At 48.3% G+C, this 22,437-nt stretch overlaps 1 protein-coding gene and 1 pseudogene across 9 annotated transcripts in view; one reads left to right on the top strand and one right to left on the bottom strand.

Moving 5' to 3' along the window:
• The window catches only part of MYLK (myosin light chain kinase), a 191,240-nt gene that overhangs the window by 74,835 nt on the left and 93,968 nt on the right, over positions 1–22,437 (top strand). For 6 of the 9 annotated variants that reach the window (XM_060099431.1, XM_060099437.1, XM_060099433.1 and 3 more), the window contains exons 8-10: positions 86–292; positions 5,079–5,213; positions 8,274–8,426. In XM_060099431.1, the coding sequence (XP_059955414.1) occupies positions 86–292; positions 5,079–5,213; positions 8,274–8,426 (495 nt within the window). The remainder of the gene's footprint in view (positions 1–85; positions 293–5,078; positions 5,214–8,273; positions 8,427–22,437) is intronic. The other 3 variants (XM_060099440.1, XM_060099435.1, XM_060099439.1) reach the window with 1 other exon arrangement.
• Positions 18,186–21,605, bottom strand: LOC132491040 (eukaryotic translation initiation factor 4 gamma 2-like; annotated as a pseudogene).

Genomic DNA, 22,437 nt, shown 5'->3' on the forward strand with positions numbered 1-22,437 from the left:
TCCGGCTCAGCCTCTCCACCCCTACCTGCGCCCCACAAGTACAGCGTGCTCTCGGGGGCCTCCCGTCCTTCACCTGGCCCTGTAGTTTCAGGGATCCCGAAGCCCGAAGTGACCTGGTTCCTGGACGGTGCCCCCTTGAAGAGAAGAGAAGGCACCATCGAGGTTTATGAAGCTGGGGGGACCCATTACCTCTGCCTCCTGAGAGCCCGGGCCAGGGACAGTGGGAACTACAGCTGCACAGCCACCAATGTCCGAGGCCGGGTGTCCTGTGGCTGGACCCTCCTGGTGAAAAGTGAGTACATTCCTCCAGGTCACCCCGGGTTCCCTGAGGGAGGACCTTTGTGGGGTGCTTCATACACCACACAAGCGTCACCTCCTGCAGCCCCCTGCCCAGGGTGTACCACCCAACAGAAACATCGCCCCCACCCACCGGCCAAGGCCAGAGTCACTGCTCCAGGAGAGTGACTCCTGATCAGGAGTTCACATCCGAATCACCTCAGAATAAACATGCCCAGGCCCCAGGCCCAGCCCAGCTGTGAGCTGCCGAGTCTCACAGAGAACCAGATCGACACACTGAGAGTGATGTGAGGTGATGCGAGTGCCATATCTTCTGTGCTCATTATAGTGTCTGTTTATAAAAGTAGTGCATGTTCATTGAGAGGAATTTAAACAATGTATATAATCTTATGACTCAGAAGTAAATGATAGTTTTAATATTTTTAAAACAAATTTAGCTTTGTGCTGTTTGTATACCGCTTACTATTCTAATTTGCTCACATTACATAAGCATCTTTCTATACTATTTCTTTCTATATTTTTTAATATCATTTAAAAACATGCTTTGGGGCTTCCCTGGTGGCGCAGTGGTTGAGAGTCCACCTGCCGATGCAGGGGACACAGGTTCCTGCCCCGGTCCGGGAAGATCCCACGTGCCGCGGAGCAGCTGGGCCCGTGAGCCATGGCCGCTGAGCCTGCGCGTCCGGAGCCTGTGCTCCGCAATGAGAGAGGCCACAACAGTGAGAGGCCCGCGTACCGCAAAAAAAAAAAAAAAAAAATCATGCTTTGTAATGGCCGTATAATATTTCATAGAATGATGTTTAGGCGTGGCCTTATTGTTGTTTCCATTTAGATTGTTTCTATTGTTTCCATTTTTTCACTACTGTAACAGAACTGTGTTCAATAGCCTTGCACCTATCTATCTCTCTATAAGATTTCCCCTTCACTTTAAATGCTACTTAGGGACCCTAGACTCATGTCATACTACTGAGGAACTTATTAAACCACAGCACATTGCAGGCTGATGGAAACTCTGAGACAAATAACCTTCACCTATTTTTTCAACAAGTAAATTGCAAGCCAAAAGGAAAGAAGGAACAAACTGTAGGAAACTTAGATGAAAAGACACACAAGAGACACCAATAGTTGCAGTACATGGACTTTGCACGGATCCTGATGGAGACACCTTTAAACAATTTGTTTTGTAAGAACATCAGATAAATGTGAGCACTGACAAGATATCCAGTGTAAAGGAGTTAGTGCTATGTTTAAGATGTGATGGTGGATCTCGTGGTGATTTTTTTCAAAGTCCGTATATTTTAGAGATATAAGCTGAGTTATTTACTGGTGAAATGATATGATTTCTGATATTTACTTCAGATATAATCCATGTGTGGTGGGACTCAGTGGCGGGTATGAATGAAGTGAGATTGGCCATTATGAAAGTTGAGAAACAGGGATATGATGATTCACTATACAGCTTTCTCTACTTTTGTGTATGTTTGAAATTTGCCATACTAAATGTTTCAAAAAAGAGAGCTTACGAGTTCATTCACACAGTAAGATGCCATGAAGCCAGGGGAACGAATGTGCCTGACCTGTAGACCCTGCTAGTGAAACCTGTCCAAGATATGTTAGCACAGGGGATGTCCAAGATATGTTAGCACAGGGGACAAGCCAAGTACAGAGAGAGCCGTGTGTATCATATGCTGTTTGTGTTAAAGGAAAAAAAATCTATGTACACAAAGCAAACTGATGCTTGTGTGTGCATAAACACTTCTGGAAGGGTCCACAAGTTACCCCTAGGAAGAGAAACAGGGGGTCCAGGAAGGGGTGAGACTTAGTCTTGCTTTTCACTGTATACCATTGACTCACTTCTTCATTGGGAATTTTACTACATTGGTGAATTCCTCTGCAAGGAATATTATACATTCATTTGGAGGTGGGAGCGCCTGTAGGCAGAGGTCCCAGCTCGGGGAACCTGAGCTTCATCATCCAGGGCTCTGTGTCAGGGCGGGGGACTCACCTAACATTGTGTCCACCAAAGGTTAAAAACCAAGGAGCTTTGGTTGGAGTGTTAGTTACTCTTATTAAACCGAAGCTGTGCGTGGAGACTGTACCTGCAGCAAGTTGGGGGTGAAAGACAATGTGGGTTTTAAAGCCACCACAGAGCTGGGCAAGGGGGTGGAAACTGGGCATGCCACAAAGCTTGCTGTTCTTACCAAGATTCAGCTGTGTGCTTGTTTGTTTTAGAATGAAGGCCGCTCAGAATGCTGCAAGCCTTTGGGTAATTTCCAGAGTTCTGAGAAAGGTGATGTTGAGTACTTTTTTTTTTTTTCCTTGCGGTACGTGGGCCTCTCACTGTTGTGGCCTCTCCTGTTGCGGAGCACAGGCTCCGGACGCACAGGCTCAGGGGCCATGGCTCACGGGCCCAGCAGCTCCGCGGCATGTGGGATCTTCCCGGACCAGGGCACGAACCCGTGTCCCCTGCATCGGCAGGCGGACTCTCAACCACTGCGCCACCAGGGAAGCCCGATGTTGAGTACTTTTGCCAGCGTTCCTGTTCCTTGTCTGGAGGAGCAGACTTATGGAGGTCCTTAGTCTGCCATTCCAGAAGTCCTGCTTGACTGCCTTTCTCCTTAGCTGCTCTCTAGAAGGCTTCACCAAGATGTAGGTTGTCTAACGCCTCTTCCTCTCTTTCTTCCTGTCACTGCAGAAAAGCTGCCTGTTTCCCTTACCAAGACTTCTCTTTCCATCCCTCCCATCCCCACAGAGATCGGGTCTAATAATGATTGACTCTCCCAGCATTTCTTCAGTCTCTCCCCGTCCCCCTATCTAGAGGCCTCTTTCTCCTCCCTACAGGTGTGCTCTGGTCTCCCCTCAACTAAAAAGAAAAAAAAAACCTTCCTTCTGCTTCACTGACCCTCAAGCTCCCACGCTCTCTCTCCACTCTCTTTTACCCCAAAACTTGCTGCTTCCCTGGCTTCCCTGGCTTCCCTGGAGTTAGTGCTCCAGTTTCCACGCCCAGCTTCCATCTGATAATAGCAGCTAATCCCCCACTGAAAGCCTGTTCAATGTGCCAGACTTCCTGCTCAAAGCTTTACTTGCATGGCCCCATGTAGTTATCCCAACAATCTTATGAGATAGAGTTACACCCATTTTCCACATGAGAACACTGAGCTGGAGTGAGATTAAGTGACTTGTTCAAGGTCCCATGCCTTGTAAAAAATAGCATATTCCTAACCCATGTTGGTCTGACACAAAAGCCCATATTGTTTTCAGTGACTCCCAAAGGCATTTCTCTAATGAGGGAGTTCGATGCCGTCCAAAGGGGTGGAGGTGGTACCTTCCCCCACCTGTCCAGATAGGCTGGCATCCCTTCCCTCAGTACCAGTCCCATTCAGATGCACCACATCCTGACTTGTAGCTGTGCTCCCCCTGCCTGCTCTCCCTTTAGGGGAGCTTGGGGCTAGAGGAGGAAGTGTGGATGTAAAGTCAGAGAACTGGGTGTAAAGCCTTGCTTCACCATTGGGCTTGACTATGGGAAATGATGAACTTCATCTATAAAACGAGCTAAAGATAGCAGTCTCGTGGCATTGTCACCTCTGGAAAAGTACCTGGTAAGCCCTCGAATATTAGCCTTTGCCCTTAAACCTTCGCTGTATAATATGGTTTTCCCTTCATCACTGTATTGAATAGCTTCTCTTGAAAAGTACCAGTGAGATATCTTCTCATCACCAAACCCAGTTGCCTTTTCTCAGCTATCAGCTACCTTGACTCTTCTGCAGCATATTCTGGGTATTGTAGAAGAGATTTTCTATCCCTATTGCTCTTAATTATGGCCCCCAAACTACAAAATACTCCCCAACTCACCTATTTAGAAGGCTTCTGGAAAGTTCAGCTCAGTGGTTCTCAGTGAGAATGTGCATCAGAATCATGAGGGGGACTGAGTAATGCATTGTCCCAGGCCCCCAGTGCTTCTGAATCACTGGCCTAGGTTGGAAAACTAGAACCCATGTAAGTCCTTGTCATTTGATTCTGTCCTGGAATTGGAAAAATTAATTATAATAATTTAAAATTGAAATGTCCTCACCAATGGGCATGTGGTCTCTACAAGTGAAAAAGATATTCACAAGAGTGTGCAGGGCCTTTAGCTATTACATACAATGTTTCAGTGTCCATCCTTGTACATATATCTCTTGAGTAAACCATAAGGGGATATTTCTATGATTAGATCATAGAGGTTGCCCGTCTATTTTTTTAATTTATAAATTGTTCTTTGAGTCAGCTTAGGCATTTATGTTTTCCAAAAAAAATCTATTTTATCCACATTTTCAATCTAATGAAACATTTCGGCCAAGGATTTAAAAAAAATAAAAAAATGTGTGCATCGTCTGATGGGATACGTCAAAGACGATAAAAGACACCAGAAAGTAGAATAGGGCCAAGAAAGGGGGAAGGAGGAGCTCTGCGGATGCTCCAGGATAGTGAAAGTCAAGACAGGATGGGGAGTGGGGGGGGACTTGTGTCCCGGAGGAGAGGAGGCCAGCCTCATCCTGAGCACTCCCAGACCTGGGGTGTCTTGTGACAGTGAAAAAGCCCCTGCCAGTGACTGCCTCAGGCTCCAGGTCTCTGCCTCAGTGGTGCTGCCTGCTTCCCTGTGTGATGATGGGTCAGGCAAAGCCAGGCCACCAAAGAAGCAAGCCCTGGGTGCCCAGGGCAGTGAAGTGTCAGCCTCTGGTCAGTCAACAGCACAGGTCAGCTGTGATCTGAGACGGCCTGTCTGTTCTTTGCCTTCACAGGGCTGGCCGTGATGGAGGCGGCCCCCTCATTCTCCAGTGTCCTAAAGGACTGCACTGTCGTTGAGGGCCGGGACTTTGTGCTGCAGTGCTCGGTGCAGGGGACCCCGGTGCCCCGAATCACTTGGCTGCTCAATGGTGAGTCCCCCCTGCTCCAGCTGCCTGGGCCCTTGGCCCTGCCTGCATTCTCACTTGGCCTCCCCACCTATCACTCTGAACCGTTTATGCATGAGAAGGAAGCACGGGGTACAGAGAGAGCACGGGACCTGGAAGTCTGCTAATGCCTGGCTGGGGACACTGGGCAAGTTTTACTCCCGTCTGAGCCTTGAGCTCCTCGTCTGCAAGACGAGAATAATGCCACCTACCTTCCAGGGTGGCGGTTGTGAAAATTAAATTAGATCCTTTATATAAAACAGTTAATGAGATGCCTGGCACCTAGGTGCACAAGCAATTTAGTTCCTTTTCATATGGCCAGGCTCAGAGTGGGCCTCGATTAATATTTGTTGAGTCAATAAATGAACAAATATACCAACAGATTAACGAACCACACTCGCAGTTGCTCATGGGATATTGCCTTTTATTTAGCGGCAAGTGGTTTGTGGGTTTATAGACCAGTAATTCTTTTTAACATTATAGTCCTATAGAGACATCCTAACTTTTTTTTGTGTGTGTGCCAAGTAAGGTCCTTTGGGGGAAAAAAATATATTATCACCCTAATCTTTTTTTTAAAAAAAAAATCCTTTAAATTCCAAAAGTATGGGAGTACTCTATTATTAGAACTGAGAACAGTTCATAAGATTGGTGAAATTGCGTGTGGCCTGCTTTGGGGATCTGCGGGGAGGATGAAGCATCTGCACTTGTCCTTCTCCCTATCGAGTGATTGGGTGACCTTGGACACCCCCCTTTACCTCTTTGGGCATCGGCTTCTTTATTGGTGAGGAGTTGGGCTGGAACAGAAGGTTCGGGTCTCTGCCAGCTCTCACGCTGATGGGATAGGCTCCTTAAGGGAGCAGCGGCCCGTCACCTGCGCACCAAATAGCCCTGGTCATTTCTGCACCATTGCCGTGTTGCCTGTGAACCTACCTCATCGGTATAGTTTGCTTAGGCTTTGCTAGAAATGATCTTTAGTCAGTGAGAGAAGTTGCCTTGGGGTCTCCCTATTTGTGGTCTTCTTGGGCAGAGAGGTGAGAATTGGGGTCTCCACCCCTCACTACGGACAGAGCTCCTATCGGATTCGGTGACTGACTGCGAGGAGGCAGCCTCCTTGCAGCTGGAACAGAGCACGGATGTTAAAGACTAAAGGAAGGGCTCTGAGCAAGAGTTTCCCTTCCGCCTGGCTCACACTCCAGGCCAGACATCAAGAAACATTGTCAATAAAGGACCAGTTGGTAAGTATTTCCAAATTTGCAGACCATGCAGTCTCTGTCACAGCTACTCAACTCTGCTGTCATGGCACAGAGTGCAGCCAGAGACAACATGTCAATGAATGGGTGTGGCTGTACTGCAATAAAACTTTATTTATGGACATGTGAATTTCACACAATTGTCACACGTCATGAAATATTCTTCCTTTGATTTTTTCCCACCATTTAAAATATGAGAAACTATCCTTAGCTTTTGGGCTATACAAAAACAGGCGTCAAGTGGGATTTGGCCCACGAGCAGGAGTTTGCTGACCCCTGGACTACACCTCTCCAAACTGAAAAGCAACCCCACCTTACTCTTGGCGAATCTTGGCATTTTCACACTCTTCCCACTAGAGGGCGATCATGCACAAGTCGGGGACCCTTGGCCGCCAACTCTGATCTCACCGGTCTTGGAGCTGGGAGTTCTGTGTTGCCTAGTTCTGATTGCCCTGAGTCAACAACTCCTTTCTGGAGCCACCATTTCACCCCATGCCTGTGGAGCCAAAATGAGCTATGCTCCACTAAAAGGAGGGCTCTCAAACAGCTTGTTGGCACAGGTTTCAACAGCAGAGGCACTTAGATGGCAGTCATGGAATGCACTGGTATTCCCAAGGAAGAGAGGTTTTAGGTACATGCACACACATGCACGCAGACACACACACACACGGGTGTTCAGTCCTCTCAGTAGCAGGACCCTGGCCCCTGGCTCTCCCAGCCCCCAGCCCCACTTCTATGAAGTGCGGTCTCTTTCCTCTGGCCCTGTGGCTGACTTGGCAGTGCCTGTCATGGAGATGTGAAGTGTTGCTATGTGCAGAAGAAAACATTGGATTGCAGGGAGAGGACCTTTTTCTTCACTTTCTCCCTCTCCCACTGCCCACCCCCAGTTTTATGATGTGCAAACCAGGAGCCTGGGCTGACAAGGGAAGGAGCCGACAGTTGCTTCATATGTGGTGAATGGAAACATTCCTGCTCTAAGGCCAGGATCTTCAGTAATGAGATTCTTTTTTTTTTTTTTTTTCCTGGAAATGAAAGCTCACATCCTGGAATGATAAAATCCCGGGAACATATAGCATTAAAGAAACCACTGAATTTCACGCCACACACTTCTATCTCCATGCGGGACTTTATGTAACCTGAATAAAGGGCCCTCCATGCAAGGGACTCTTGGAAGAAAGGGCCAGAGTCGTTTTTTAGTTCCCTGTATTTATCTTTTCTGTGAATCCTAAAATGCATGTCATTGCAGTGTTAGGTTGAGGGTGCAGAATTGCTTCTGGTAAATATCTGCAATGGGAAATGGAATCATTGTTTCTGGAGACATCTAAAAGGAGCCGGGAGCCTCATGTGCAGTCTGGGTGAGGTCTGTTCTGCCTGAGGCTGGGCTATGGGCCAGATGACCCTGTCAGATTCTTTCTAGGCTCAGGATTCTGTGAAGTCTAGGATGGGGATTTGGGGACTATTTATTTAAACAGAATGCACAGAACTCTGTCCCTTTCCTGCCTGCATTCTAAGTGCCTCCAGAATCTGTCCCCCAAGTCCTACCAGCCCCAGCCTTGCTCCTCCATCCACATAATCACTCCCTCTCCTTTACCTCCCTAGCACCTGCCTCTTTTTCCCCCCCTTGAACCTCTGTCCAGTTGGCTGGGGGTGGTCCTGACACATCATTAGCCCTCAGTGGGGCTGAGCAAGTATAGGGAACATCAGCGTCATGACAACAGCTGCCCTGCTGAGGACAGGGCTCACACCCTGCCACGGGGTGCTCCCTGCCTGAGCCTTCCTGTGCTTCCCTCCACAGGGCAGCCCATCCAGTACGCTCACTCCACCTGCGAGGCTGGCGTGGCTGAGCTCCACATCCAGGATGCCCTCCCAGAGGACGATGGCACCTACACCTGTCTGGCCGAGAACACCTTGGGGCAGGTGTCCTGCAGCGCCCGGGTCACTGTCCATGGTAGGAGCCCCTGGGCACCTCTCTGGAAGCACCTTTCCTGCCAACACATCAGCTTTGGAGAAAGGGCACCGCACCTAAAGGCAGGCAGATGGAGGCGATGGCCTCCAGGAGCTCACAGTGACCAGGGTCTGCCATGGGAGATAGACATGCAAGGCCAGTCCACCCCTCCTTCACCCCACCAAGGCTGAGGGAAGACGCAGGGGAAAGAGGCAAAGACTCCCTTGGCTCAAGAAGCTTCCAGTCTGGTAGGCAGAAAACCGCACGCACTGAAAGATAAAGTATCCCTGGAGGACTTAGGCTCTCATAAATGACCCCTCACGCACTGGGGGACACTGGGAGACACCGGGTAACGTGTGCCAGTATTGAGGCTTCCAGAGGGCCACTGTTTGTCCCCCTTTTCCTTCTGCCCTTGCTCCTCCCCACCGCCCCAGGCTTGCTCTTATACCTCACCAGCCTGGTGTCCAGTAATCTGATTATTATGGCTGTCATCCATTGATCAGCACCAAGCGCTTAGTCCCAGGAAGTCCCTGGAGAGCCACAGACTCAAGACAGAGCTGTCTGGGCTGTGGTATCAGCAGGCATGGTGACAGTGCCAGGGAAGGACTTCTTGGGCCCCAGGTGTTCAGGTAAGCCTGACTCCCCAGCCCCAGCTGAGCCCGGGCCCCCAGCTGCCCCGGTGACTGGGGCCTGGGCGCTTGGAACAGATGCGCCATGCCCTGCTTTTCCAGCAGCCTAGCAGGAGACATGCCTCCCCACTCTGTTCCCGCAGGGCTCGGCCTCTTGGGGAGAGTCTCCCTGTATGTGAGCAGCAGCCGCCCAGGGGTGGGGGGCAGTGCTCTTCCCATCTTACATAGAAGGGTCTGAGGGTCTCAAGAAATCAATGTCACTTGTCTAATCACCCCAAGGTCGTGAGCCACACTGGCCTTTTTAACCCAGATCACCAAGCTACTGAAACTTCCTGCCCTTTTGCAGAGTGCAAGTCCCCTGGCCCCAGAGTGGGGCTGACCCTCGCCCCTGGGGCTGGCCATTGTCGCCCCTAGGGATAGAGGAATAGCACTGGTGCCCTGACTTGGCTGTGGCCTGGCTGCAGAGGCTCTCTCCAGCCTCTCTGAGTTCTCTGCAATTCCTGTGAAGTGCCCGTGTGCACTGGCCAGCCAGCCGGGGGCTGGCCCTGCTTCTTCCCAGGAGGCCCTCCCACTCGGCCTGGGGGCCGTCCTCCTTGCCCCCAGGTCTGTGGGAGGGGCAGGTCCTGGGTGGTTGCCCATCTGAGCATGTTTCAAAGCAGAAACAGAGAGGTCCCCGGCAAGAACTCTGCCAGAGCCACGTGGATCTGCTCTGAGAGCAGCCCTGTGTGAGCGAGGGCCCCCTCCCAGCGTGGGGATTGACTGGCCTGTGAAGGCCAAACAGAGGCTCAGCTACCATAAATGGTGAAGGAGGCTGAGACGTGGCCGAGCTCGGGCCGCCGCGCTGGGCTGCCTGCACAGGGTCGGGGCAGGCCGAACCTGGCACCGTGACAGCCCTGGCTCTGCTCCCAGGGTCCCCAGGAGGCTCCGGTCCACGTCCCGCACCAGCCTCAGCCGTGGAGTTTTTCTTTCTTTATTGGCAGCTTCTTTGGCTGCAGTCTCGGGGGCAGCTCAGGGGCAGGGAGACGACTGTAGTGGAGGCATTAGTCCCCTACTATGCCGACCACTGTCCTGGCCTCTCCCTCAGCTGCCCAGGCCTGGCCTTTTTCTCCCATCCGTGTGGCCCCAGACCACGGCTGGAGCGTGGATTTGGAGCACCTGCCCAGGTGTGAGTCCTGAGCACGGCTTGCTAGCCCTGCCGCTGGGCTGCTGTTTCCTCTCCGGGCCTCACCTTCCTCTTCTGTGTGAAGACATGGACACTGAGCGTCACCCCAAGTACTGCGAGGATTACATTAACAAACACACTAATGATCTCCAAACATGGGACGTGCTCAGTAAGTGGGTGCCTTTATGATTGTCCAACGGAGTCCCGACCTTTAAACAGATGAACTCCCTTCAAAATGCAAGTCTAAGGAGCGGTCTTACCAAAGGATCAACTTTGCCACACTGGGTGGTTGTTTTTCTGTCTGTCTGTCTGGTCGTTTGGTTTTGGTAAAGGGAAGAGAGAATCAGAATCGAGAGAAGGGAAGTGTAGGGCCGCACACGAAAGCCATAGTCTGAGCATCCGTTCTGGGGGCTCTGGCCACAAGAGGGCGCCATTCGGCAATGGCTCTCCCTCCCCGGTCTGGTTTCCAGGGAGGAGCAGGTTCCCCGGCAACTTTTGCTGGAGGAGAGCTCAGCAGATACTTTGTTGAAGGCCAGACACGGGTGCTCTTTCTCACCTCTTTAACCTTTCGCCAAGGTTTTGCAATCATCCAGAAATTGCTGGCTCAGCAATTTCTGGCAGTCAGTTTCTGGCAATCACTCTGACATGATTTCTGCAGGCTCTTTTCCCTGCTTTCTCTGCCTTCTCTCCTCTGTAACCTCTTCCTCCCCAAATCTAACTCCTTCCCACAAATGTCACTTCCTCTGGGGTGAGTTCTCTTACCAGCTGTACCTCCCTTATGGTTGTGCTTACTTATCAGCAAATCTCTACTGAGCACCTCCTTGGTGCCAGGCATCGTTCTGGGGAAGCGGCCATGAACAAGAGACAGATTCTGTATTCCTGCCGGTTACATTCTGATGGAGAGATGGGCAATCATCCACACCTGGCTTAATCCAATCCCGGCAAGTGCTATTAAGAAAACGAGAATAGAGAGTGGGGTGGAAGGGATCCTTTCTTCGTTAGGTGCTGGAGGAAACCTCTTGGGGAAGGTGACTTTTGAGCAGAGACCTCATGAACTGGAAAAAGAGTGCTCCAGGCAGGCAGCACAGCAAGTGCAAAGGCCCTGAGTTAGGAATCAAGTCGGCCTATTTAAGAGACAGTGAGTCTGGAGCAAAGGGAGTGAGGGGCCCAGTGGTAGAGACTGGATTCCGAGAGAGGCAGGGTATGTGTTCAGTGAATGAATGAAAGAGCAACGGCGGTGGGTGAGTCTGCCCGGTAGTGCAGGGGGTGTTCCCTCCACATGACTCCTCACATGTCCGGGGTCTCAGGGTTCATGGGAGTGCTCAGCAAACCCACACACACTAGCTCTCAAAAGCCCCCCAACAAATATTCCTGCTTTCCTCCTCCCACACTAGGAAAAATGTCCCCAGTAGTTAACCAGGCGGTGAAAGTCTTCCCTCCTGACCCAGATGGAGCCTAAAGGATGATTAATCTAAATTCCTGCAGAAGCCAGGAAGATCTGAAGGAGAGTAAATATTTCAGTGTATTTGCACTGAGTCATTGGTGTGGAGGCTTCCTTCGGCTAGAATATTTTAATTTATCTCCCCCTGGAGTATCTTTGTCAAGGCTAAAATTCTTAAGTGACTAGATTTATTAACCTGCTAATAGTGCCCAGTTAGACAGTGTCTCAGCCTAATGGTTTGTTTATTTAAGTGAAGACCTGCTGGGCTCTTAAAGGCACCTAAGGACATAAAATGTGGGTAAGTTAAAAAAAAAATTAAAAAAAACCTGATTTCTAAAATAAAAAAATGAAACAATAAGCATATTTATTAGAGTATTTGTTTCGATAAAGAGCCTCTAATGAAAGCAACAGGCACCAGGGAAGTCAGCCATTCACTAGGCAGTGAAAGCATCCGTAGAAGCCCAGCTGGTTTTCAGATTAGTGACAAGCTCTCTGTGGGGCAGCTTTGAGTACTGACAGCCTCCCGACATTTTAATTGGAGGATACTGGCAGGCACTTTGGACCTTGTATAATCTTTCCCTCTATGAGTTTAAAAACACTGAAAACATTAAAAAACTTTTTTTAAGATAACCCTTTTTTTGTTAATTTTTATTGGAGTACTGTATAGTTGATTTACAATATTATGTTAGCTTCTGCTGTATAGCAAAGTGAATCAGTTATACATATACATATATCTACTCTTTTTTTAGATTCTATTCCCATATAGGTCATTGTAGAGTATTAAGTAGAGTTCCCTGTGCTATACGGTAGGTCCTTATTAGTTATCTAGTTTATATATAGTGGTGTGTACATGTCAATCCCAATCTCCCAATGTATCCCTCCTCCCCGCCTTTCCCCCTTGGTAACCATAAGTTTGTTTTCTACATCTGTGACTCTGTTTCTGTTTTGTAAATAGGTTCATTTGTACCATTTTTTAAGATTCCACATAGATTGAAAACATTTTTAATACTTATGTCAGCTAAAGAGAAACTTATTGAGGGGAAAGGATAAACATCAGTTTTACCTTGTCTTTTTTGTTTGTTTTTTAAGAACTTTAGTCCACCTACAATATGTGTCCAAAGTCTTCTAAATTCTATGAAGGCCAGCAAATAAATGTTAACTTATTTTATAACCAATATTTTAGTTTTATACAAGTTGATACAACAGAACTGGTGTTGTGCACCATGTGAGCCCTTCTTGTCACAGAAGGACTTCCGAGTATTTGTTTCCGTGTCATGGAGCTGGAGCCTTACTTTACTAATTGGACAATTAGAGCTGCATCGTGGTCTACTTCTACAGCCATTGCAGGTCATCTTTAGCATTTATTTGCCCAGAGTCCTTGGTCAGGAATGCCATCCAGAATTACAGCTTTGTGTTCCTAATGGCAAAATGTGATGCGTGCTTTGACAGTGTGGTGGAGAGTATGGTTCCCAGACACGCCTCGGGAGGGAACGTCAGCTGGCTTGGATGGTTTACCTTTACATTTAGAGTTTGATTATAATTTCTAAGGCAGTAAGAAGGCTATGGTTGCAATGATTCCTGCCTCCCATCTGGCAACCCTATCATTACTGGTCAGAGATACTTTGGGGGATGTCATACGTCATTGTTTCCTTTCATTCTTTTTCTTGCCACTTCTTCCCATTTGCTTTTTAGGTTCTGGAGAAATCAGTGGGGAGAAGAAAAGCCAAAAGAGAGAGCAAGGCTATGGGGGGAAGGATCTCTTTTTATGCCCACTGAAGTAGACCTTTTGCTGATGCTCCAAGTAGGTTTATTTGGTTAAGAGACAGACTTTTGTTGGAAGAGAGCTCGCATCTGTCCCTGGGGAGGGATTTGCACCATGCATAAATGCTCTGCAGACGGGGAGTGTCTGGGTGAAGGTAAGCTTCCTTGATGAGCCCTCTAGAGTCAATAGTCCTGGAACTTAGAGAAAGGAGGAAGCTAGACCATGATCCCTGGACCTTGCTGGATTTTGAGCACCAAGTAAAGAAGAAGGGAGGATTGTGCTTCCAGAACTGCCTTTTGTTGGTAATTTACTTAATTTCCACAGGATAACAGGGTTTGGGGTGAATCAGATTTGCTGTTGGAATGGTATTTTGCATTTTTATGACTAAGCAAAATAGCTCAGGTTCAAAGCTTAAGGAAAATCTTCAGCAGATCGGAGATAAACACAATCATTTTCCCTCCCCCTAACTATGCATCTTCAAAAGGTCCACGTGTCTGCACACCTGAGAGGAGTGGGGGATGCTAGGAAGTAGGGGAGGGCCCTTCCATGTCCACCTTTATTTGGTGACAACCTGTGGGTCCAGAGACGCTGGTGTCAGAGCAGGGAAGGTGCTGAGAGACTGGGCCTGAGGCTCTGACAGCAGGACTTAGTAAAAGCTGTGACAGGCAGTGGTCCCTCCCCAGGTGGGAAGCCCTGGGGAGTGATGCCAAAAATCTTGGCTCTCTCTGCATGGATGCCAAGCGGAGATATGGAGACAAGAGTTTAGGAGGAAAAGAGAGAAGCTTCATTTGTTGCCAGGCAAAGAGTAGGCTAGCACCTCAAGAACTGTGCCACCCCCCCCTCCCTGGGGAATCCGAAGAGGTCTTATAGGTGGAGCTCACAGTCTGGGGTAGGTGATAAGGATCAAAGTAATGAAGGTCTTGCATTTTTCTTCTTCTTGCATTATTTCAAAACAGTCACAGCTGGTGTCAGACAGCCTGGGAATTGCCTGCAGCAGCTCAGTCTGTTGTGTCTGAGTTATTGGCCCTCATCTTTCTGAAATGCAGAATGCTACAAGGGGTGATTTGCTACAAGAGAGTTCAGGGAGTGTAAATGCCAGGTGCAGGATGTAATTCACACAGGATCAGAGAGTGTTAGGGGCAGGATGTAATTCACAGGGAATTAGGGCCTGATAGGTGCAGGATGTAATTCACATAGTGTCAGAGAGTCTTAGAGGTTAGCTTTGTGAAGTCTAGTTACAGACACTACAGATTAGTAACAGTTAAAGTAAAACTAGGATCGATTAATTCTTTCAGGTCAGTTTATGTTTCTTCTCTCACATGTTCACTGTTCCCTTTATTTTCCTTGTTATCAAGAGAGGAAAAACCTCATTTCTGTTTTTGTTACAACATGGCAAGGATCCAGGGACTTGTACATGGTTTCAGGAGCTCTTAAGATGGTAAGGTATTCTGTCTCTGTTTCATATTTGTGTCATTAAACACTTGAAAGGTAACATTCTATATTTTTTTGTTTTAATCTGACACAAGTTTTGAATGAGCTGGGAGCCTGCTAAGGGCCATTTTCAAGGCAAACTACTCAATGTGTATGCAAATTCAGATCCATAACCATGGGGGCGCTTTAGAGAGCAGCGTGTAAAAGTTGACAGGTGGAGAAAACTTCCAAGAGAAAATTTCTAAGGAGAAATTCCGAATTGTTTTTCTTGCTAAACCCATAGAAAGAGAGGAAGGACCCAGAAGGGAAGAACAGGAGAATGAATGCAGTATAGAGGGAGACACTGCCATCACACCAGCACTGGGACAAAGGCTGTAGGGGCTTCTTAATTTCAAGCCCAAGAGAAGCCAAAGCCCTCAGTTGTGTCTCCAGGTTTGAGGAGCAGGGTTATACCGGTTATTGTATGCGAATTCATGAGAAAGGTAACAAATAGCACCTGTTGTGTGGGTACTTAACTTCCTCTAAATAAGAGCTTTTCAAAATCTAGTATTGGGGGGCTTCCCTGGTGGCGCAGTGGTTGAGAGTCTGCCTGCCGATGCAGGGGACACGGGTTCGTGCCCAGGTCCGGGAGGATCCCACATGCCGCGGAGCGGCTGGGCCCGTGAGACGTGGCCGCTGAGCCTGCGTGTCCGGAGCCTGTGCTCCGCAATGGGAGAGGCCACAGCAGTGAGAGGCCCGCGTACCGCAAAAAAAAAAAAAAAAAAAAAATCTAGTATTGGGTTAATACCAGTTCCTATAAGTGTTGAAACAAGACCAAGATCAATTAGCTTTTCTGATGAGGAACATTGTTTTGATAGACAAAATCTAATCAGTTAGAAAGGCTGGTTTGTTTTATTTAATTCCCATAACAACTCCACTTTCCACTTTTGAATAACTCTGCTTTACAGATGAAGAAAATCGATGCTCGGAGGTCAAGTCACAATAACCCAGCTAATAGGCAGCAGCTCTAGGCCTCCAGCTGCCTCAGCCCATCTGCTTTCTACTTCGCTGCTCTGGGACCCTGAGAAATCATTTGTTTGATACTTTTGCTTCTCCAGAGCAAGAATTTTATGTTTAAGTTCATGACTAGGAACTGTCTTCAAAAACAGTTTCTGATGAGTCAAAACAGAGCAAAAATGGCCAAGGAGGGAAAATTTGGAGGGTCTGTAGGGTCAGAAAGCAGTGCTCCCCGCCATCTCTCTCCTTCCTTTTCCCTCAGACTGTCTTCCATGTCCCTTCTTTCTCCTGCCCTCTCTTCTCTCCTCTCGCTCCTCTTTCCCTTTCTTAAGTCTTGCTACAGCTTAGTCTATGTGGCATCATTTTTACTTGTCAATAAACTGCTTATAAGCATTCTTTTTTTTTTAAGTTTATCTATTTATTTTTGGCTACATTAGGTCTTCATTGCTGTGCACGGGCTTTCTCTAGTTGCGGCAAGCAGAGGCTACTCTTCGTTGCAATGCGAGGGCTTCTCATTGCGGTGGCTTCTCTTGTTGCGGAGCACAGGCTCTAGGCATGCGGGCTTCAGTAGCTGTGGCACGTGGGCTCTAGAGCACAGGCTCAGTAGTTGTGGTGCATGGGCTTAGTTGCTCCACGGCATGTGGGATCTTCCCGGACCGGGGCTCAAACCCGTGTCCCCTGCATTGGCAGACAATTCTTAACCACTGCACCACCAGGGAAGTCCCAGCATTCTTAATCTTAGTTCTTGTCTTTCCCACTGGAGGACAGGCTGGGTCCTTTTCCTTTCTCTCAAAATGGAACAGAGCCCCCAGTACCTGACTGCTCAGTTTAACAGCAGAGTAAGTCAGTGAGTGAGTGGAGAGCCACTGGCCAATTGACCAAGTACCAGAGCAACAGATGAGTCCACTTCAGATCTTTAGTCCTAGGCCAGTAAATCGAGGAGGCTTGGCCCATCCTTTATTCCAGAAAGAAGGGCCCCTCTGGGTTTGGTCTCAGCAAAGCAGGGGAAGCACAGGTGTGGGGAAGCCCTGGGGTCTATCTAGTCTGGCCCCATTTGAGCTGGGTAGCAAGTCTGTCATAGGGTCCCAGGGACCCCTCCCTTGCTATTGGTGTGCCACGGCCAGCGCCTGCCTTCCCCAAATGAAGAAGGCTCAGGTTCCCTGAGGCTCCATGGCCACTGGGGGCCTCTTCCTCAGACCCTGGCCCGCCTTCCCCGCCTCAAACCAGGACTGTGCCAGGTGACAGCTAAAGCACAACCCTAGAAGAGACATCTCTAGGAGAACCGGTGACTCTGGGTGTGAGCACAGTGACGGAAAGCTCCCAGTGGAATCTAGGTAACTGGCCTTTGTTCTCAGGACAGGCAGGGGAGCATCCAGACCAGGACTCCGTTGGCCATGTCAGCTCTTAGGACAGAGCAGCTTCCTTCTCTGAAGGAAGTATATAAAATCAGGGCATGAACAGGACTTGATACATTAAGTAGACTTAATTTCAGTACTATAATAAGAGGCACCAATTCAAATTCTCACAATTTGTTTCATACCCACGAAGACCACTTCAAGGGCATTTACGATCTCTCAGAACGGATCAGTTTTGCGCAAGTAAACCATGTTTCTTTTTTTTTTTTTTTTCTTTTTGCTGTATGCGGGCCTCTCACTGTTGTGGCCTCTCCTGCTGTGGAGCACAGGCTCCGGACGCGCAGGCCCAGCGGCCATGGCTCACGGGCCCAGCCGCTCCACGGCATATGGGATCCTCCCAGACCGGGGCACGAACCCGTATCCCCTGCATCGGCAGGCGGACTCCCAACCACTGCGCCACCAGGGAGGCCCACCATGTTTCTTTTAAAAAGACTCGTGCACTTGCCCAGGCTCAAGGATATTAAAATCTAGCACTTAAAGCTCATTACTAGAGGTAGAAATACAGGCGATAATATACTATTACGGCAGCAACCATCAATTACAGTTAAGAATTTTTCTGTAACAACCAAATGGATAATCAAATATTGCAACAACTCAAGTATTACTGAGCAAAGTGCATTTCTACAGTATTCAGTGTTGCTCTTCAGTTTTCTGACTTAAAACAGCCTATGATAACTGGCAATAGACTGTCTCTGCTTGAGAACTTATGATGTAATATTGCATGCTGCTAATATACTATCTAAACATTAAAGATACTCCCAAAATATTTGTTGGTAGACTATGATTAAGACATTACACTACAAAAAAACCTTATGCAGAAGGAAATCCTAACTGACGTGCTTCTGCTTTAAATATTGTGAAAACTTTACAGCGGAATGAATTTTCACAGTGGTTAGGTCAAAGGCAGTTACATCATACTCACAGTATGTTTTCCACAATTTAAGGCTTTGGCTGGTTCTTTTAGTCAGCTTCTTCTTCTGATTCTTCTTCTTCAGCAGTTTCTAGCCAGGTTAGCCACTGATTCACCTGGAGCAAAGCTTTGCCTTTCCCTGGAAACTCTTGGGTTATATCTTCTTTCCAAGCCAAGAAAGCTTCTTCTTCAATAATCTCCACGTCATAGAAGTGAACAAAAAAGAGGAGTAACATGCCTTTTGGGAAGTTGCTATTGTAGCAGTGCACCTGAAGAGCATAGAGGGCACTGACTTGTAGATCAACGTGACCATGAAGGAATTTCTGCATTACTGACTTGAAGGAAAGAAGCAGTTGTTTTCCGGAAGGGGCAGAGAAGAATCTGTTTCATCACTGGGTGGGTTTACTTCACTAGAAATGTACTATAAGAAGCTAGTCATTAAGATGCTGACAAATCCTTTCTCTACATGAAGTTTGGGAGAGATGTTACCTTTAATCCACTTATATATGGCTTGAGGGGATGGATCCAACTTTCTTTGCTTTAACAGTTCCTTCTCCAATTTGAGCCTCAGCTCCTTCTGCTGTAAAATGAGGGCACAATCTTCCTTACTTCAGGGGGTGTTGAGGATAAACTGAGAGCTGCAGACATCCTTTAGAATCCTTTAGAATGGTGAGGTGCTGAACTTTGTAAGGAATTATTATAATGTTATCTCAGTGGAAGCTGAGACCTTTCAGATCTCTGCCTGGTTAAATGTGAATGTCCAGATTTGGGAGACTTTTCTCATCGTAGTTACTGTCAGGTTGAGTTTGCTCAACCAAAAACAGTTGGGTTAGGAAAGGCACAAAACATTTATTCCTGTACTTATTATGTGCCAGATATTCTTGTAGCTGTTTTATGGGTGTTATTTCTTTGAATCATCTGAAAACCCTGCAGTATTTGTCATGCATTATACTGATGATGTGTGCATTACCCTTATCACTTTTGCATGATTGTCAGTAACTGATGATAACTGTAGTCTTCTTATCAGTTTAGAGGAGAGAACACTGAGGCTTAGGATGGGGAACTTGCTTCAGATCATGCAGCTCAGGCTGTGAGTTCACAGCACCTGTTTCCATCTGTCTCATTTTATCTAAGTCCACACAAGAGTGAGCATAAACTGATATGTGGTCAGTCAGCCACAGATGAGCGAGAAGAAGTTGTGTGTGGCTTTGGAATTAAATGACATACACACACCTTGCCCTTTTCCCCACTCTGCGATAGCTTTCTCCCTTGTCAAGGGTCAAGAATGGGGGTCAGCATAGGACCTTTGCCCTCACGGGGAGTTCAGCATGGGCATCACGGGAGATGGCTGGCTCCCTTGGAAGAGACAGCCTCCAGAACACCTTGGCCTTGCAGTCAGGAGACCTGGGGTGAGCTCTAGGTGTGCCTGTCACTGGCTCTGGGACCTCAGGCAACTCCCTTTACCTGAGCACGTCCTGGCCTCACTACCAGTAAAGTGGGGCGGTGGGGTTAGGACTGGGGTTTCAGGATTCAAGTTAGGGATGCTTCTCTCAGGTCGCCTAGAGGAAGCTGCTTGTCTCAAAACTGACATCCTTGTTGGCTCCTGAAGCCCAGCGCAGAGTGTAATTGTAGGGGGTTGGTTTTCTCACCCTGTGAAGACTCTGGAGAGGTTGAATGCTGGGGATGACTCAGCCACCCACTAGCCCGATTCACCGTAGCTCTAGTCCCATGTGACCCTGAACGGCAGGTCTGAGAACAGGTTCATTCTGCACATTTCCTCCCAGTCACTTCCCTCTTCTCTCTGTTCTTACAGTGGGGCTTTGGGGAGGCAAGAACAGGGTCAGAGGCGATGGGTGACATTGGAACTAAATGCCTGCCAGGGGCAGTTCCCACAAATTCAGGCACTCTCTCTCATCTCTCTCTGAGAGAGTGCAGTGAAATTTTGTTCTCAAATTGCTTTAGATTTACTTTAGATATATCCATGATATTTTTAAGCAACACATTTGTATTCCTAACAGTATTTCCCTTAGGTTACATAAGAATGAGTCTGTAATCCTGGGGTGAGGGTCCAGCCTCTGTTTGTTCTTCTGTTGCTGATAAACCCACCAGCTAATGGCGCCCGAGCGGGTAGGTGTGAGTCAGCTCTTGTGCCAGCCTCACACACCTGCGACTATTGATGATGGATGGCCGGACAAAGTATTTTCACAGATTATCTCTTTCAAACCCCCAGGTCCTGTGATGATACTATTACTACCCTAAATACAGATGAAGAAGTCGAGCTTCCGAGAGAGGCAGTGACTTGCCCAAGACCAGGACCCGGCTTCAGATCCTACATTTCAGTGGCTTTCAGAGAACCAGTGAGCTGCCACCTGGGAGTCAGTGCCCAGGCCACCCTCTCAGGACAGGGAGCTATAGATAGACATTTAGTCCCCACTGGCCGAGACCCGTAGGGTGGCCTGGCTTTGCCAAAGCCCCAGGCCAGAAAACTGGGCAGTAGGAAGACCCAGGAGATGGTGGGGGTCAAAGAGGAGCTACACTGGCTGGAAGGAAAGGGAGCTGGAGTTTTTGATGTTTCCACAGCACTTAGGAATAAGAGCCCGTCTGCAGGGAGCTCTGCAAAGCTGGGGACTCTGGCTGAGACAGCGGAGAGGCGGGAACAGGGAGGGCCCTGGACGGGCAAAAACATTTTGTCCTCGAGCCTTCTCAGTCTGTGCAAGACAGGAAATTCCTCAACTCTCCTGAGGCAGCCTGCTTCCCTGGCTACTGCCACTCAGCCAGAGAAAGGAGATCTCTGCATTTCCAATATTGGGCCCCCGGAGCCCACTCCCGGGGCCTTCTGCCAAGGCCAAGGCTGCCTGGCTGCCCCCTGTCGAAGCCAGTGATGCCAGGGGCTGGGGCAGGATGGCTCCGAGAGCCCATCCTCTGGTCATGGGCCCTGTCTTCCCTTGCACTCTGGCTCCAGGCCCTTCACACGGCACCTGCCTTGGGGGAAATTGTCCTCCTACCTACCTGGTCTTCCCAGCCTCTCTCACCCTCGTTCCCAGAAGCCGTGCTGGGTGTGCTCTGCAGTGCACCATATTTTGTTTTCAGTGCCAGCAGATAAAAATCTAGTGGCCAGTTTGGAGTTAGGCCTTTCCCAGGTATGTAAAGCACCCTGGAAATGTGTCCTCATGGCTGCAGGCTTCCAGGAGAAGGTCTGGTATGTGTGATCCTGTGCTAAAAATAACTCAAAATACCACAGTCCCTCTTCCCCCAAACTTAGAGTTTAACTTAGAGATACCATAGCCTTCTTTGTCCCTACCCCTGCCCCCCTCCCGCAAAGACAAAAATAAGAAGGCTAACAAAGAGTTATTGAAGGTCAAAGCCACCTGGCTCACAGGACAAAGGGCAGGATCAGAGACGGGGCGGCTGGGAGCTCGCCCTGCACGAGGGCCATCCTGTGTGGGAAATACACACCAGCCCAACCTAACCTTATGGCTCCTTCCCCTGTGCGGCTCACACGAGGCAGGTCAGAGCCCGGCGTAGGGAGGATTCTAAGAATAATGGAAAACCTATTTGTTAACCCATCTCCCCAGCGAACGGAGTGGGAGTGAGTCGGCCAGCCCTGAACCCAGAGAGCTGTTCTAGTTTTTGTCTTTGTCCAGCCGGTGCACTCCTTCCCCCTCCCAGAGAGAGATTCCACCACCGCCCCCGCTCCCCGTTTTGGTTGTACAACAAACTGCATATATTTATGGTGTTTAATTTGAAGGCTTCACCCATGAAACCTTCACCACAATTTAAAAAAATGAACATCTCCATCACCCCCAAATGCTTCCTTGTTTCCCTGTACAATCCCTCCCCACAATGCCTGCCCCAAGCAACCTTTCTGTCACTATATGTTGCATTTTCTAGAATTTTATGTAAATGGAATCATCCATTAGGTACTCTTTCTTCGCCTGGCTTCTTTCATGCAGTGTAATTTTTGTGAGATTTGTCCCTGTTGTAGTGTCTCTCATTAGTGCTGAGTAGTATTCCATTGTACGGATATATCATAATTTGTTTATTCATTCACTTGTTGATGGAATATTTGAGTTGTTTCCAGTTTGGGGCCATTAGGAATAAAACCGCTATGAATGTTTGTGTGCAACTCTTTGTATGGATATGTGCTTTCATTTCTCTTGTGTAAATACCCAGGAGTAGAATGAATGGCTCATATGCTAAATGTATGTTTAACTTTTTAAGAAACTGCCACACTGTTTTCATTTTGTTTTGTTTTTTTGTGGTATGCG

The sequence above is a fragment of the Mesoplodon densirostris genome, chromosome 5 (assembly GCF_025265405.1).
Source record: "Mesoplodon densirostris isolate mMesDen1 chromosome 5, mMesDen1 primary haplotype, whole genome shotgun sequence".
NCBI lineage: Eukaryota > Metazoa > Chordata > Mammalia > Artiodactyla > Ziphiidae > Mesoplodon > Mesoplodon densirostris.